Source organism: Habropoda laboriosa, unplaced genomic scaffold (genome assembly GCF_001263275.1).
Source record: "Habropoda laboriosa isolate 0110345459 unplaced genomic scaffold, ASM126327v1 scaffold148, whole genome shotgun sequence".
NCBI classification, from domain to species: Eukaryota; Metazoa; Arthropoda; class Insecta; order Hymenoptera; family Apidae; genus Habropoda; species Habropoda laboriosa.
This window is the reverse complement of record NW_017100279.1, coordinates 625,430-638,482: the sequence shown is the minus strand read 5'-3', so window position 1 is coordinate 638,482 and position 13,053 is coordinate 625,430. Positions and strand designations below refer to the sequence as shown.

General features: G+C 35.7%; 2 protein-coding genes across 2 annotated transcripts in view; one reads left to right on the top strand and one right to left on the bottom strand.

The window, feature by feature from the left end:
• Positions 1 to 7,489: 7,489 nt before the first annotated feature.
• On the top strand, positions 7,490 to 8,141 carry LOC108573537. Its single transcript, XM_017936000.1, has 3 exons — positions 7,490 to 7,606; positions 7,691 to 7,819; positions 7,896 to 8,141. The coding sequence occupies exons 1-3, from the start codon at positions 7,490 to 7,492 to the stop codon at positions 8,139 to 8,141; spliced, it is 492 nt and encodes a 163-aa protein (XP_017791489.1).
• A 1,484-nt stretch (positions 8,142 to 9,625) lies between these two features.
• The window catches only part of LOC108573536, a 5,929-nt gene continuing 2,501 nt past the window's right edge, over positions 9,626 to 13,053 (bottom strand). The window contains 4 exon segments of the mRNA XM_017935999.1: positions 9,626 to 9,839; positions 10,005 to 10,210; positions 10,276 to 10,386; positions 10,933 to 11,206. Of these exon segments, the coding sequence (XP_017791488.1) occupies positions 9,673 to 9,839; positions 10,005 to 10,210; positions 10,276 to 10,386; positions 10,933 to 11,206 (758 nt within the window). The 3' untranslated portion in view covers positions 9,626 to 9,672.

The following is a 13,053-nucleotide window of genomic DNA, read 5'->3' as shown; positions in this document are numbered from 1 at the left end:
AACAGTTGTAAGAATATTTTTTCACTCAAATCTACGGAAAGAATAATGATTCCAACTACAAAGGTAGGCATTACAATGTAAGAGTAAAGAATTACAAGGGCTTAGAATAACTGATTTTCAAATCAGTTTGCTGGTCGATGGTTGGATACAATAATGTGTGGGCCGCTGCCCTTTTTCCCGTTTTTATACACTTCTTCGGCCGTTAGGGCCCTGCAAGCCGTGGGGTGTGGTGCAGCCTGCGCTGCTCCTTATCTAGGGCCCCCTGCGGCTCGGGTCCCGCGGTCGTTACCTAGGCGCGTCGCACAACGCCTTACAACAAATTGTACAAAATTTCCCAAAAAGAAGTTAACAATTATAAGAATTTCTTAACAAATTTCTTGTAGCGTGTAACTAGTGCGCGCCAATAGAGAGTAAGTCACACCTAGACCCGCGCCAATAGAAAATAATATTAACACGCACCAATAGGGGGCGAGCGTAATGAGCAAATTAGGCGTGTACCGATGGGGCACTCTCCACGGTCAAGGGCACAGGAAAAGGGCGTATATAAGGACGCCCGAAAAAGGACAAAACAGATAGTCCGGGACAGCGAACTGGAGGAAACCTTGTACTCGAGTCAACTAGATATTTACCAGCAAACTCTGTATCGACAAAATAAATCTTGTTCAACTCATATTTCACGCTTACGATTGGTGTGTGGTTTGAGGAGCAACGAACCCACATTCTCATCACACAAACCTATGCTTTACAATTTGCAAAAGGAAATTTCGCAACTGTGCGAATTTTTAAACCAGTTTCTTATCACCGAAGTCTATGGAAACAAAGTAAATTGCCATTGATCCCCGGCAGCGTCAACTCGAAATCCCCGAAGATTCGATATTGGTGCAAAATGGCAGACGGTGTGAAACTTTCACCCTGTAATGTATTTCCAATCCGTGTCAGAAATCGTTCAGCCGAGTATCGCCGTACAGAGTCTGCACAATATAGCATTTAAAATGTGCAAAGCGAAGCGGCAGAGTGTTATATGTAAAGGAGGCGTAGGTAAATGGCTGGTTTCTACGAAACGGCGAGCGCATCCCCGCGAGAGAACCAAGTACATAAGCTCTCGGCCCACTTCCCATTCATTGCTCTCATTATCAACCACGCTGTCTCCTCTTTCGTCCTATATCGTCTTCGTTCCGCGTACGTGTACGCACACCAACGTGAGCGTGAATTTACGGACGAGAAGTCGCGGCAAAGCGTCAGCCATAAATGAGCCGCGTGTTCGCACACGCCGCGGCGAAAGCTTACGGGGGAATAAATTAAAAATATGCACGCCAGTTAATAATCGACTTTACCTTGTTCAAAGAACGATACCATTGTTGAAAATTCATAATATACAATATCACGTAGCAAAGATAATTGTACAATTGTCTGATTAAACCCGCTCGCTACAGATCGCTTGGAAATATAAATACTTAAGCGCTGTTTCCAATAACGCAGAATCGTTGAATTTCCACGGTAACCTCTGTATCTATTAACGTTCGATTTCGCGATTAAACGCGGTCGCAAGATATTCAAACGTGATCGAGGAATAAACGGAGAGAAAACAGCAGTGCGAACGCTTTAAAACGCGTTTCCACCGGTGTAACGAAGCTGCCGCTATCATCGAGAAGCCGTTTTGGAGTTCATTCGACCGGTACGAGTGATGCCAAAAGCACTTAAAGTATTTTAAGCGAAAAGAAGAGACGTTCGTGTGCATGTGTATACGTATATCGCGAAGTTTTCAAAGGCTATCGGGAAAACACGACAGGAGGGACATGAATAAAATATTTATTCTAGACCGGCGTGGAGAAGAGGTGAACGTCAAAGACGAACGGCTAACAACTAATGTACTACACGCCAAGAGAATAAGGACAATAATACACACAACGGGTGTACACGAGAGAAGCTAAGAGAGAGAGAGAGAGAGAGAGAGAGAGAGAGGAAGATTGACGCAAAGGAACAGGGAATAAATTTCCTCGCCCCTCTTCGAAATGAGCCGCTTTTACGCTGGTAATCCCCCGTGAAAGCATGGAACGGGGCATACACAGTAGCTCGATACCCAACCTCGCTTATTTGTCTTCAAACACGGCTCCGAGCTTTCTTTCACCGCCTTTTCGACAACGACTCGGACAAAGGTGAACCAGCTAGAAGTGAGAGGGGCCCCTTCGTGGCTGGCGTCCCATTAAAATCGACCCTTTTCCACGCTTTCGAGCCTGTTCACCGGCGAAACACCGCGGCCCTAGCGTGGCCGCGCCGTTGGAAACGCGGCTTTACACGTGGAAACGTAGCCGGGGAAATATAAAATGTACATACATCGGCATGCATAAAAGGTTTCGGGCGCGCGGCTTGCCAGGGTAAGCGAATCACCGACCCATAAACCATCCTTGACTCTCTCTCTCTCCTCGTCTTTGCCTACGAAGCGCCTGCACCGCAGAAATTGAAAACTATCGGGCGACGTCGTCGTCGTCGTCGTCGACGTCGACGGCGTTCGCTCGCTGGGCTCTCGGTGTCGCGCACGCCTGATATCGTCTTACGGGACACGAACGAATTTCTTTTCTTTTTCTCTTCTTTTTTCTCCCTCTTCAGTTTCACCCACGAGGCAAGACGTCGCCGAGTCAAAGGCTCGTGAACGCTTGCTCGCGGTACCGCGAACCGGTAACGAAGCGGGACGATTTCTAAATAACCTCGAAATAGAGTATAATTAGGGAGAAATTTAATTACGACCATTCAACGCGACGCGGCTACCGGAATGTTTTGTAACGCGGCCCGTGTAATTAAGTGCGCAAGACGTTTCAGCGAAGAGGGAGAGAAAGGGTGAAAGAGGGGAAACCGGGTCGCGTGAAACGATACGAATATTTTTCGTGTTAGATACGAGGAATTATTAAGATTCGTGGTAACGTTGATAAAGCGAGATGTGCTGTTGAATGCAGGAGGAAGTAGAATTTAAGGAAACTGTGACGTAAGGAATCTTAGGGGATCGATTCCTTTCCTCTGGATGGTTCTTCAAGTTTCGCATTTCGTTTCCGCGTTACGTCCTGTCTCGATCGTTAACCCTTTATCGAGGAAACTTCTGGCGCGCAAATTTTTATCCATTTCACAGTGGGCGAGATGTAACTCGCGACTCGGTGTCGTTCATTTCACATCTCTCTTTGGACGGAGAATACGTTACGCTTTAAAAAAGAATTTTTGTCATTTTTCTGAACACCTCGAAACAATATTGAACAACAGAGACGCGAAACGCCTCGAATTGTAAGTTGTAAATATTGAAAAACGGAGACGAGAGATATCTCGTCTAAAGAATGGAATGGATAAAAATCTCTTATAAAGATATTTCTGTGCACAGGAAAAGATTAATTAGATTTATTCGATTGATTACTTAAAAAAGTGCTCATTGGACGAAAGAATATTCAACGCTTGCATAAAAGTAAAAATACGACAGCGTTATTTTATTTCTAAAGCGCCGAAATAAATAACAAATTCTCCGTGTTAGACGGGCGTATGTGTGCGCTCTTCGTAGCGAAAGGATTATCGAATGAATGGTTGAAAGGAAAGAAATTGCCGAAACTTCTACCAGAATCTATTATCGATAACGAAACTATGGTAAAAGGAAAACATCAAACTGCACTCACAATGGAGTAGGAAATATTAAATGAAATGGTTGAAACATCGCGATGGGTCACTGCGAACAATGCCATGCTCCAATCCCTTGCCAAAAATTTTTGGAGCAAGCTAGTTTTTTTCTTCGAACGAGAAAAGCCTTCAATGCGGAATTTCACCTGCATTTGCGTTCTTTCGTTATTTCGCTGTTCTCTTCTCTTCGTTCGATAAATATTCTCTTGCCTCGAACGAGGAAATTTTGATGGCAAAAAAAAAAAACAGAAAAAAGAAAGAGAAGACTTGGTGAATGTGTAAAATATAATTACATCGATTTGATCTCAGTGGATAGATCGCATTAAGATGAAAGAAAGAAAGAAAAACACTTGTGAAACTCTTTCTACCGATCGGTACGCATGCACTGAGGGACGCTGTGTTTGCTGGCACGTGCTACGAAAGAGTACTCATTTTCACCGTATTCCTACGAGAGGGCAACGAGCATTCAGGATTACAGAAAGTCCTCTTCCAACTATCAGATTCGCTTTGCGTTCGTTTGCGCGAGAACGGGTCGTTTCATTGCTACCTGTAAAGACGTTGAAGAACTCGTTGACAATCGTGCTTTTTTATCGCACTATTGCCATTAGTCGTTTAGCGTATTATTGCACGTTGTAGGCTGGGTAAATAATTTAAAGAAGCATTACACGAATATAAACATAGCACGGTGTTGTAAAGTTACATTCGTAACGTTGTTATTCTATTGTAACATTAACACGCATTAAACACACACTTTATGGACGTTATTGGCAGTAAAAAATTCAAAGGGTATCTAGTAATAATTTAAGGCTGGTTTTCATGAGAATTGGGAAAAATTAAAAATCACTTCGATCAGCTGTTATAACATTAATACACATTAAACGCTCAATTAATGGACATTATTGGCAGTAAAAAATTCAAAGGGTATCTAGTAATAATTTAAGGCTGGTTTTCATGAGAATTGAGAAAAATTAAAAATCACTTCGATCTGCTATTGTAATATTAATACACGTTAAACACACGGTTTATGGACATTCATAGTAATAAAAAATTCAAAGGATATCTAGCAATAGTTTAAGGCTGTATTTCGTGAAAATTAGAAAAATTAAAGGTTACTCGAATAAGCTATTATAACATTAAAGACATTAAACGCACATTTCACGGACCTTATTACTAATAAAAAATTCAAAGGGTGTCTAGTAATAATTTAAGGCTGCGTTTCATGAAAATGATGAAAAATCAAAGGTCACTCGTGTCAGCTGTTACATCTCGCGCGGCTTATTAAAGTAAAAGTCGGATCCCTCTGAGAGGTAAAGTAAACGCGTTGCAGGGAATCGTAAAGGGAGTACGGCATAAAGAAGAGAGGAAATTTCGAGAGCAGAAGCGTCATACGGGCGACCGAGCCCATGGCCGTGAGTGGCTGGTCGCATAACCGCGGCAAAAGAGCCCCGCCAGAGCTGAAATTATTGCGTTTTCTTGGCCCAAGTCCAAACACCGACAACTAACAGCCGTGTGATTATTGCAACACATTCTATACTGGCCTACATCGATATGACGAAGATCGTTCGTTCGATATTTCGAATCGTCGATAGTTTCGATATGTTCGATAATTTCCGCGTTCTGCAAACATGGCGGAACATGTGACGCCGATGCATAGAACGATCGGGGGAGGGGGAGGGACGAATGACCGAGTGACAGTGACAGGTTAAAATGAAATTAGACGAAGATTGATCGACTTTAATAATGACCTACTCCGCGTAGAATAACGCGGTTGTATGGCAAATGAAAACGTACAGGGTACCACCACGGACCAAAGTTCCATTGCACGTGGTCGAAACTCCAACAAGTATCATTAGCATCCCTTTAATAATCACGCGCGATTACATCGAACGTAATCTTGTGCTCGCCGTGCAAACACGCGACCTCTCTCGATTAACTACGTGATTCAAGGTCAAGCGTTGTGCGCAACTCGAACACGGACTAGAAAAACTAACAATAACAACCAGTTTGAGAATGTCTTTCTAACCACGGTTGGTTATATATCGATAATCTGAGATCGACGAATAAATTACGCGTATTCACTCTCGTTTCGTTGATCATTGTCGCACGTGAAACTCAATACGTTCGATGTCAGAGAAAATGTAGGGTTAAGTGGGAGAGAAATAGGTATTAAAGAGGTATGCAACTAACAGCACGTATCGCCCCTCCCATTGGACGATTCTCGATTTTACTTTGAATCGACAAGTTCAGAGGGTTGCTTTTGTTTCTGATAGAATAGGAGAGCTTACCACCTTGCTTACGAACTGGCATCCTGTTTGGCGACAAGTATATCCTGGTGCACGTACGTCAGAACACAATGTTGTAGGTAAAAAGGGTTGACGAGAGAGAGAAAGAGAGAGAGAGAGAAAGAGAGAGAGAGAGAGATAGAAAGGGAGAGAAAGAAAGAGAGAATGATTGAGTGAGTGTGTGTGTGAGAGAGAGAGAGAGAGAGAGAGCACAGCGTGAACGGCACTACTTTATGGAAGGGAGAAGAAACGGGAAAGAAAGTAGCACAAAGCACGGCGTGTGTCACTTCGATACTCCACGATCGCGCACGGTTCACTATTGTCACGCGAATCGACGACCTGTTTCACGGTTGGCGTAGACGGGCATGTACGCGGCTCGGCACGTCACTCGCGAGACCTCCCGGTGGCCCGTCGAAACGTGGTAAAACGAAACGGATATAAACACAGGCCGCCACCACTCGGCAACGGGCAATATGGCGTCGCGCTTAGTCTAGCAGCCGGAAAACTGACTAGTCGCGAGAACGCCACCTCCGATTGGTCGATTGCACCATGCGTGACGTCAGGTTGTCTCGTGACACACTCCCCTGTGAAAGCAACCCCTGGTGGCTACACCGACAGACGCACACATATCAACCCTCCTGGTATATTGAACAAAAATTTACATACGATATTTGAGAATGACAGATTTTCATTAGAAATCGTATATTGTGGAAAATAATCATTCTATATCGTTCCAACGGATCTGTTATTTTAATGTCGATAATACAGAGTACTTGAATATCGATGGCTTATTCGAAGCTGATATTTGAATCTTCCTGAGTTTCCAATGTGTGTCGCGAGCTAACAAGACATCGTACAGTGCCATCTTACGATATCAAATAGAGAACGTAACCTATTGGAAATAGAATTATCGTATTTTTTGTTCTTTTTCCGTACTACCATGTTTAAATAATAAATATATAAGTTAAATGTAGAATATTATAGCTAATAGATAAAATTATATTGTATAACATATTGTGAGGAATATTCTAATGCATAATAAGAGAACATATCTATATTATTTATTCAATTCTCTAGTTTTTATATTTTAAACGGTAAATTCTATTGAAACTAAGTGCATTGAACTCTTGCGGTATTTTGAAATATATTGTATTTAAAATTGCACAATATAGGTATGGTTCCCATTTAAATGATCTACTAGTGCAAAGTTGATGTATGTATAAATTTTTGTATAATTTTTAAATAAATTTAAGAAAGTAAAATATGGCATTAGTACCCGTAACTAGCGAGGCATCCTCATATTATGAAATAAGCGAGAAGGAAGCTATCACAGTTCAGAATAAGTTAATCAAAGAATGGAGACCACAAAGAGAAGTGTATGTAACCTTATTCTGTTATATACTATATCGATATTGTACTATTGTTATATCATGTTAAGAAATTTATTTCGTTCTTGTTATTTGCAATTTAAATATTATTAAAATATTATTGCTTTTTCAAGGTTGGCTTTAAGATATGGGGAACATATAGCAGGATTAATTGCTGGTGCAACTGGAATGTTAATTAATTCAATATTTAGAAAAAACTTGAAACTACGTCACCATGGTGCAATTTTTACAACAATAGCTCTAACAGCAACACCAGGATTTATTGCATCTATGAATCATAACTATGTATGTTTACTTGAAAAACAATATTGATTTGTTTTACAAACAAAAAGATTAATATAACAATAAAATAACAATTGCTATTTTCAGCTTATCACAAATCCCATACTGTTATACGAGAATAACTGTTCAACGTGTCTGTACTCCACAGCAAGTGTTTCAGTAAACCTTTGCGGTGTATTATTCCCTCTAATTACATCACCAACAATAAACCTTGCAGTAAAATTATTTTATTTCTCTCTATTTATTCTCATTAATATTGATATAATGTTAAATTTTCAACAATTTTATGTAGATTGCTTCAACTCTGGGATATAGAGTTCCTTATATATACGAAGTAAGAGAAATTTGCAAATTTTGGTGGAGTGCTGTTAAACCTAAGTCTAATTTTCTATTGCTTTCGTTAGTTGCCAATGCAATAATGATTAATATAATAGTCTACAAACAAATGCAGTCAATGGATAGAGTAACCGATATTATATTGAAGATTGAACAAGCAATTAATGATGGACTTATATCTCTAGAAACTATTACTCAATAAATTGTACTTATATGTAGATATATAAATAAATGTTTTTATCTAGAGAAAACTGATATCTATCAACTTGAGATTATTATAAAAACATAAATTATATTTTCCAACAATATTCTGCACATAACATAATGATACACTAATAGTAATTAACAAATTAATTTACATAAACAACTTATATAAAACAATTCTACAGTATTTATTTATCCAATCAGGATCAGTTTCAAAAGGAAATTTGGAGCAATAAATTCTGATAAAATTTTAGTGTTCATTTTTATATTAAATTAGATAGTAAATATCACAATCACTCGTCACTTTATAAATAAATTACACCAGTATTATAATTACAATAATTACACATTATGTACAAAGTATTAAACTCGAAGCAATTTTATTACACTATGTTTTTAAAGTACTCTTCTTATAAATCTTATTTCAACTAGAATATATGTAATCATTTTACAAATTATCAACTAAATGATCTAACCCATCTATTTTTTGGTAATTTCATATAAAATATTGTAAATATTGATATAATTTTGTTTAAAACATTCATAATGTTATAAAATTTGCCAATTTTATTCATTATAGGTCATGACTTTTCCACTTATGTTATAACAATTCTATTATAAACTGTTGTAATTTTGATACATGAAAAATTTACATGTTTATTCTTATTACTTTTAAAAATGATAGAATCATCTTTTATTGGTAAGAAATTAATGTTTATAATTGTACATACCATGTGTTCACATTAACTTCTTCCAATATATGACTGACAATAAATTACATTAATTTTACATGTACATTATAACTCTCTGGGCTGCAACTATAAATGCAGACATTAGTATGCTGGCTGGGCTGAACATATTAAGTACACTATGTATTTCTCGAGCAATTAACTAAGACAAAATCGTGAAGTAATAAAAACCGCGGTGACAGAAAAATGAAATGGCCATCATTTTGTGTAAATTAATTGAAAATACATTTATATATGCTATAAAAATACGCTCAAGACTGGATATAAATTTTCAACTGCATATATTCTAATTCTGAAAGGACATCGCCACCATACCAAAAGTTCTATTATCTTTATTAACAAATATATTTCATTATAAAGGACATAAGTGTGGAACATAAAAAGTGTAATAGGCACCACTGTAACTAGTATAAGATTAAGTTGAATTGTCTTTAGTACCGTTTTTGTCTTTGTATTCCACAATTCAAGGCTCTTTGTAAGAAGACATTGGCTATAATGATGATAATACAATGATAAAAAAAATTCTACATGTTTCCATAGAAACGAGGGATGTTTTTGTACAGATAATATAATAAAAGAATTAACAGATATAGAATATGATTGCATACATGCGAAATAATCAGATTTTACTATCGTAAAATCGTGTCGACTGGCCGTTATATTATTGCATTGATAATTATTATATTGCAAACAACAATTAAATGTATCTGTACTCAAATAACAAATGTTGCCAGTTATATGGCAAAAAAGGGATCCATTAACAGGACCCCAGGGCAGTTGCTAGCACCTTCGACTATGCCAATGTGTCATATAATCTTGATAGCTTACAGTCACCTTTTCACTCTGGTATCGCGTTAATTTCACATTACGTCTAATATCAGGAGTAACTAATCCTTTGTAGCCTCCTTTATGTAACAAAGAATCTATTGTTTGTATCTGGTTCCATCCTAAACAAGTGAAATTCTAACTTGGCAAAATACTTGCAATTGCTATTAGACTTACGAGTATTGTTACATAAATTATAATCTAATTATTAAATAAGTTATTAGTGCCTTGAATAATCATTACTTATTAGTACTGCTAAATAATCATGTAGAAAATAAAGTACAAACCTTGTTCTATGGCTACATCTGGCAAATATGTAGCAGTCCGTTTATTGCCCTTCTCATTATGAAATTCTATACGAATTCCATGGACTCCTACTATCCAGTCTAAATAATCTGCACCATCTTCAAAATGCCGAAGTATAGAAACACTTACATGTAAACGTGGAAATTCCTCCAATGTTATAGGATTAAACCTTGAATCCTTAAAAGCACTGTAAAAAATAATGCTTTAAAATTTTTTTATAAACTATTATTCCTTTTAACTGTAAACTTTTACCTAGTGGTGGCATATTCCCGTAATCCTGCATGTAAATGCATTGCATTAAATGTACCAATGCAACCTCTTAATCTCATATCCTTGCCAATAGTCCAGGTTACAAATAAAGGGCTTTAAAGTTAAATATACATACTATGTTAATATGTACATAATGCAATAGTAATATCATATTAATACACTTTTAATTAGCTTAACATGAAAACCTATTTAAATACAAAAATACTAAAATAAATTAATGTAAAATCATACATTATGATAAAGACAACTATTGAAAAACCTAATTGAAATTATAGATGTACTTGTATCTAAGCAATTATTATTTTTATCTAGGCCCTGAAACATAAATATACATGTACCGTAATGATTTTATTGGTCTTTAAATTAATATCGATTTCCGCATATACAGAGTGTATTAAAAATATTTCAAAAGCTATTTACAAGATCACGTTCACAATGTAACTATTATAACCTTTAGATAAAGTCGTAAACACGAAATGTAAATATTTCTAACTAAACATGTGGAAAATAATATATAAGAAATACTAAAAATGTATCAGAAATTAAATATTCAAAGAGTTGAAGTAATAAAGAATAGAATTCTGCGAAAAAAATGAAAAAGGAAAGTAGACAACACAAAGGAACATCAATAATACTCACAAAGCTTCGTTACTGAAGTTGGGTGGTTTTGGTGGGTCAAGTTGGTGCAGTTGGCAGTAAAGGATGTCGAAACAATAAAAGCCCATCTCAGGCTGAACTATTATAGAGTTCCGAGTATGAATACCATTCTGTAAACTTACGGTATTGTTACGCGGAGCACTAGTAGTATCGTTCAATTTTTGCTTTTTCGTTCCACAATAACTAGCTGCCATGTTTTCTTAGTTAACTCCTCCAAATATGCGATCGGTTTCCGTATCGTGCATTTCGTTCATTCGTTACCATTGCATATGAAATTATAGTACGCGTTCCGCCAGATGTCTCACTATTCGAAAAAACAGCTGTTTCATTGCCCGCTATTTTTCCAACGAATATTAATGGTCTATTTGAAAATTTCATTTTAAAAGATTTCATTAATTTGCATATTCTGTACATTCAAATGCAATTAAATAACACGTTACTTGTTAACGTCAACGTACTTTTGAAATACAGTTGATTAGCAAATATTTTATAGTGATATTTTTTATCACAGTACATAATTTAATTTTCTCGATTAAATTCGATTATTCCTGAATTAAGCGTGGAAATATCAAATTTGATGTAATAAAATTACACATAAGAAGAAAAGGGTAATGATAATAGTAATAATATAATTAATTTGATGATATAAAATTTTTATTCATTTAATCACGAACTTTTAATGTTTGATGATTTCATGTACAAATATCGGACTTTTTTTTAATTATAATCGCAAATATTTTCGTGGTTGTATATACATTACTATCTAATATTACTATTTAAATTAATTCTGTGAAAAAAATGATTTCAATTATTTGCGCAAAAATTTATTGTGTATAGGAAAACATTATTGTGTATAGTTATATATGTCTTATATAACTTTGTATCCTTTACATTACTCTATTAATGCACAAATATTAATTCAACATAAATATCAAAAGATGTAAATCTGTTTTGTAATAACATTTTTCTCTTTTGCACATACATATGTTATCTTTTCTCTCTCCCTTGGATTATATCATTAGTAATTTTTATAAATGTTAATATGAAAATTTATTCACACTGAATGCTCACTTTATTTTCACACAAGGAATTAAGATATTCTATTGTCACAAATCGAGCATATGCAAGTATTTTTCAAATACTAGGTACTATTTAAGTATACAACTGGCAGTTAGTTGGACATCACATAATGCTGGATAAATAATACGTAATAAAAGTAAAGCAAACATATATTTCAATAAAAATAATTACCAAACTATAAATTAAGAACAATAGTCTCCCTTTACATCTATAAAATACTTTTACTAAAATAACAACAGCAATGAATAAATTGGCAGTGTATGAAGGTAGCTAAGTGAAGGTTGATGAATAAAAAACGTAAAAATATTAACACGTGGAAGAACATATTTTACTCTATTTTGATAATAGCCAAATGCATTTGTTTCATTCATTCGTTTTAGCGTGTTATAATTATGTGTCACATCAACAAAAATAGAGTAATAAGATAAGTATGTTACAGAAAGCAATAGCAATTCTATTCATGTTTTATGAGTCACAGAATATTAAAATCACAATGAGATCGTCACATTTTCACTTACAACTATATTACAACTATTATTAATGCATTTCAATAGTCATAATGCAGTCCATTGCTTATTTACAGTAGAGGTCTGATCCTATAAATTTTTATCACACTGGCATTTCCTTTAAGAGTATTATCTAAATTTTGTAAAACAAGCTTAATTTTGAATAATTTCTAAACAGTTACAATGATATCAGTTAATTTAAATAATTGTAATTATTCACAAAGAATTACATTTTTGTGTACTAATATATTTATTAATATAAAGAATCCTTTGCTGTAATAAAACGTTGGACTATAATATAACTAGTTACAAAACTTCAATGTAACAATGGTATAAAAAAATGAAATAGAAATATAACAATCACTTATCATTGACCAAATACTACACATTATTGAGGACATCCACATTTACACACCTCAGTAAATCAACATAAATAATTACTTGCCCGTAACATAATAGAAACCGTTTATTTATACCATTAGTACAAAGAAATTTGAATTAGTAAGTTAAAAATCAG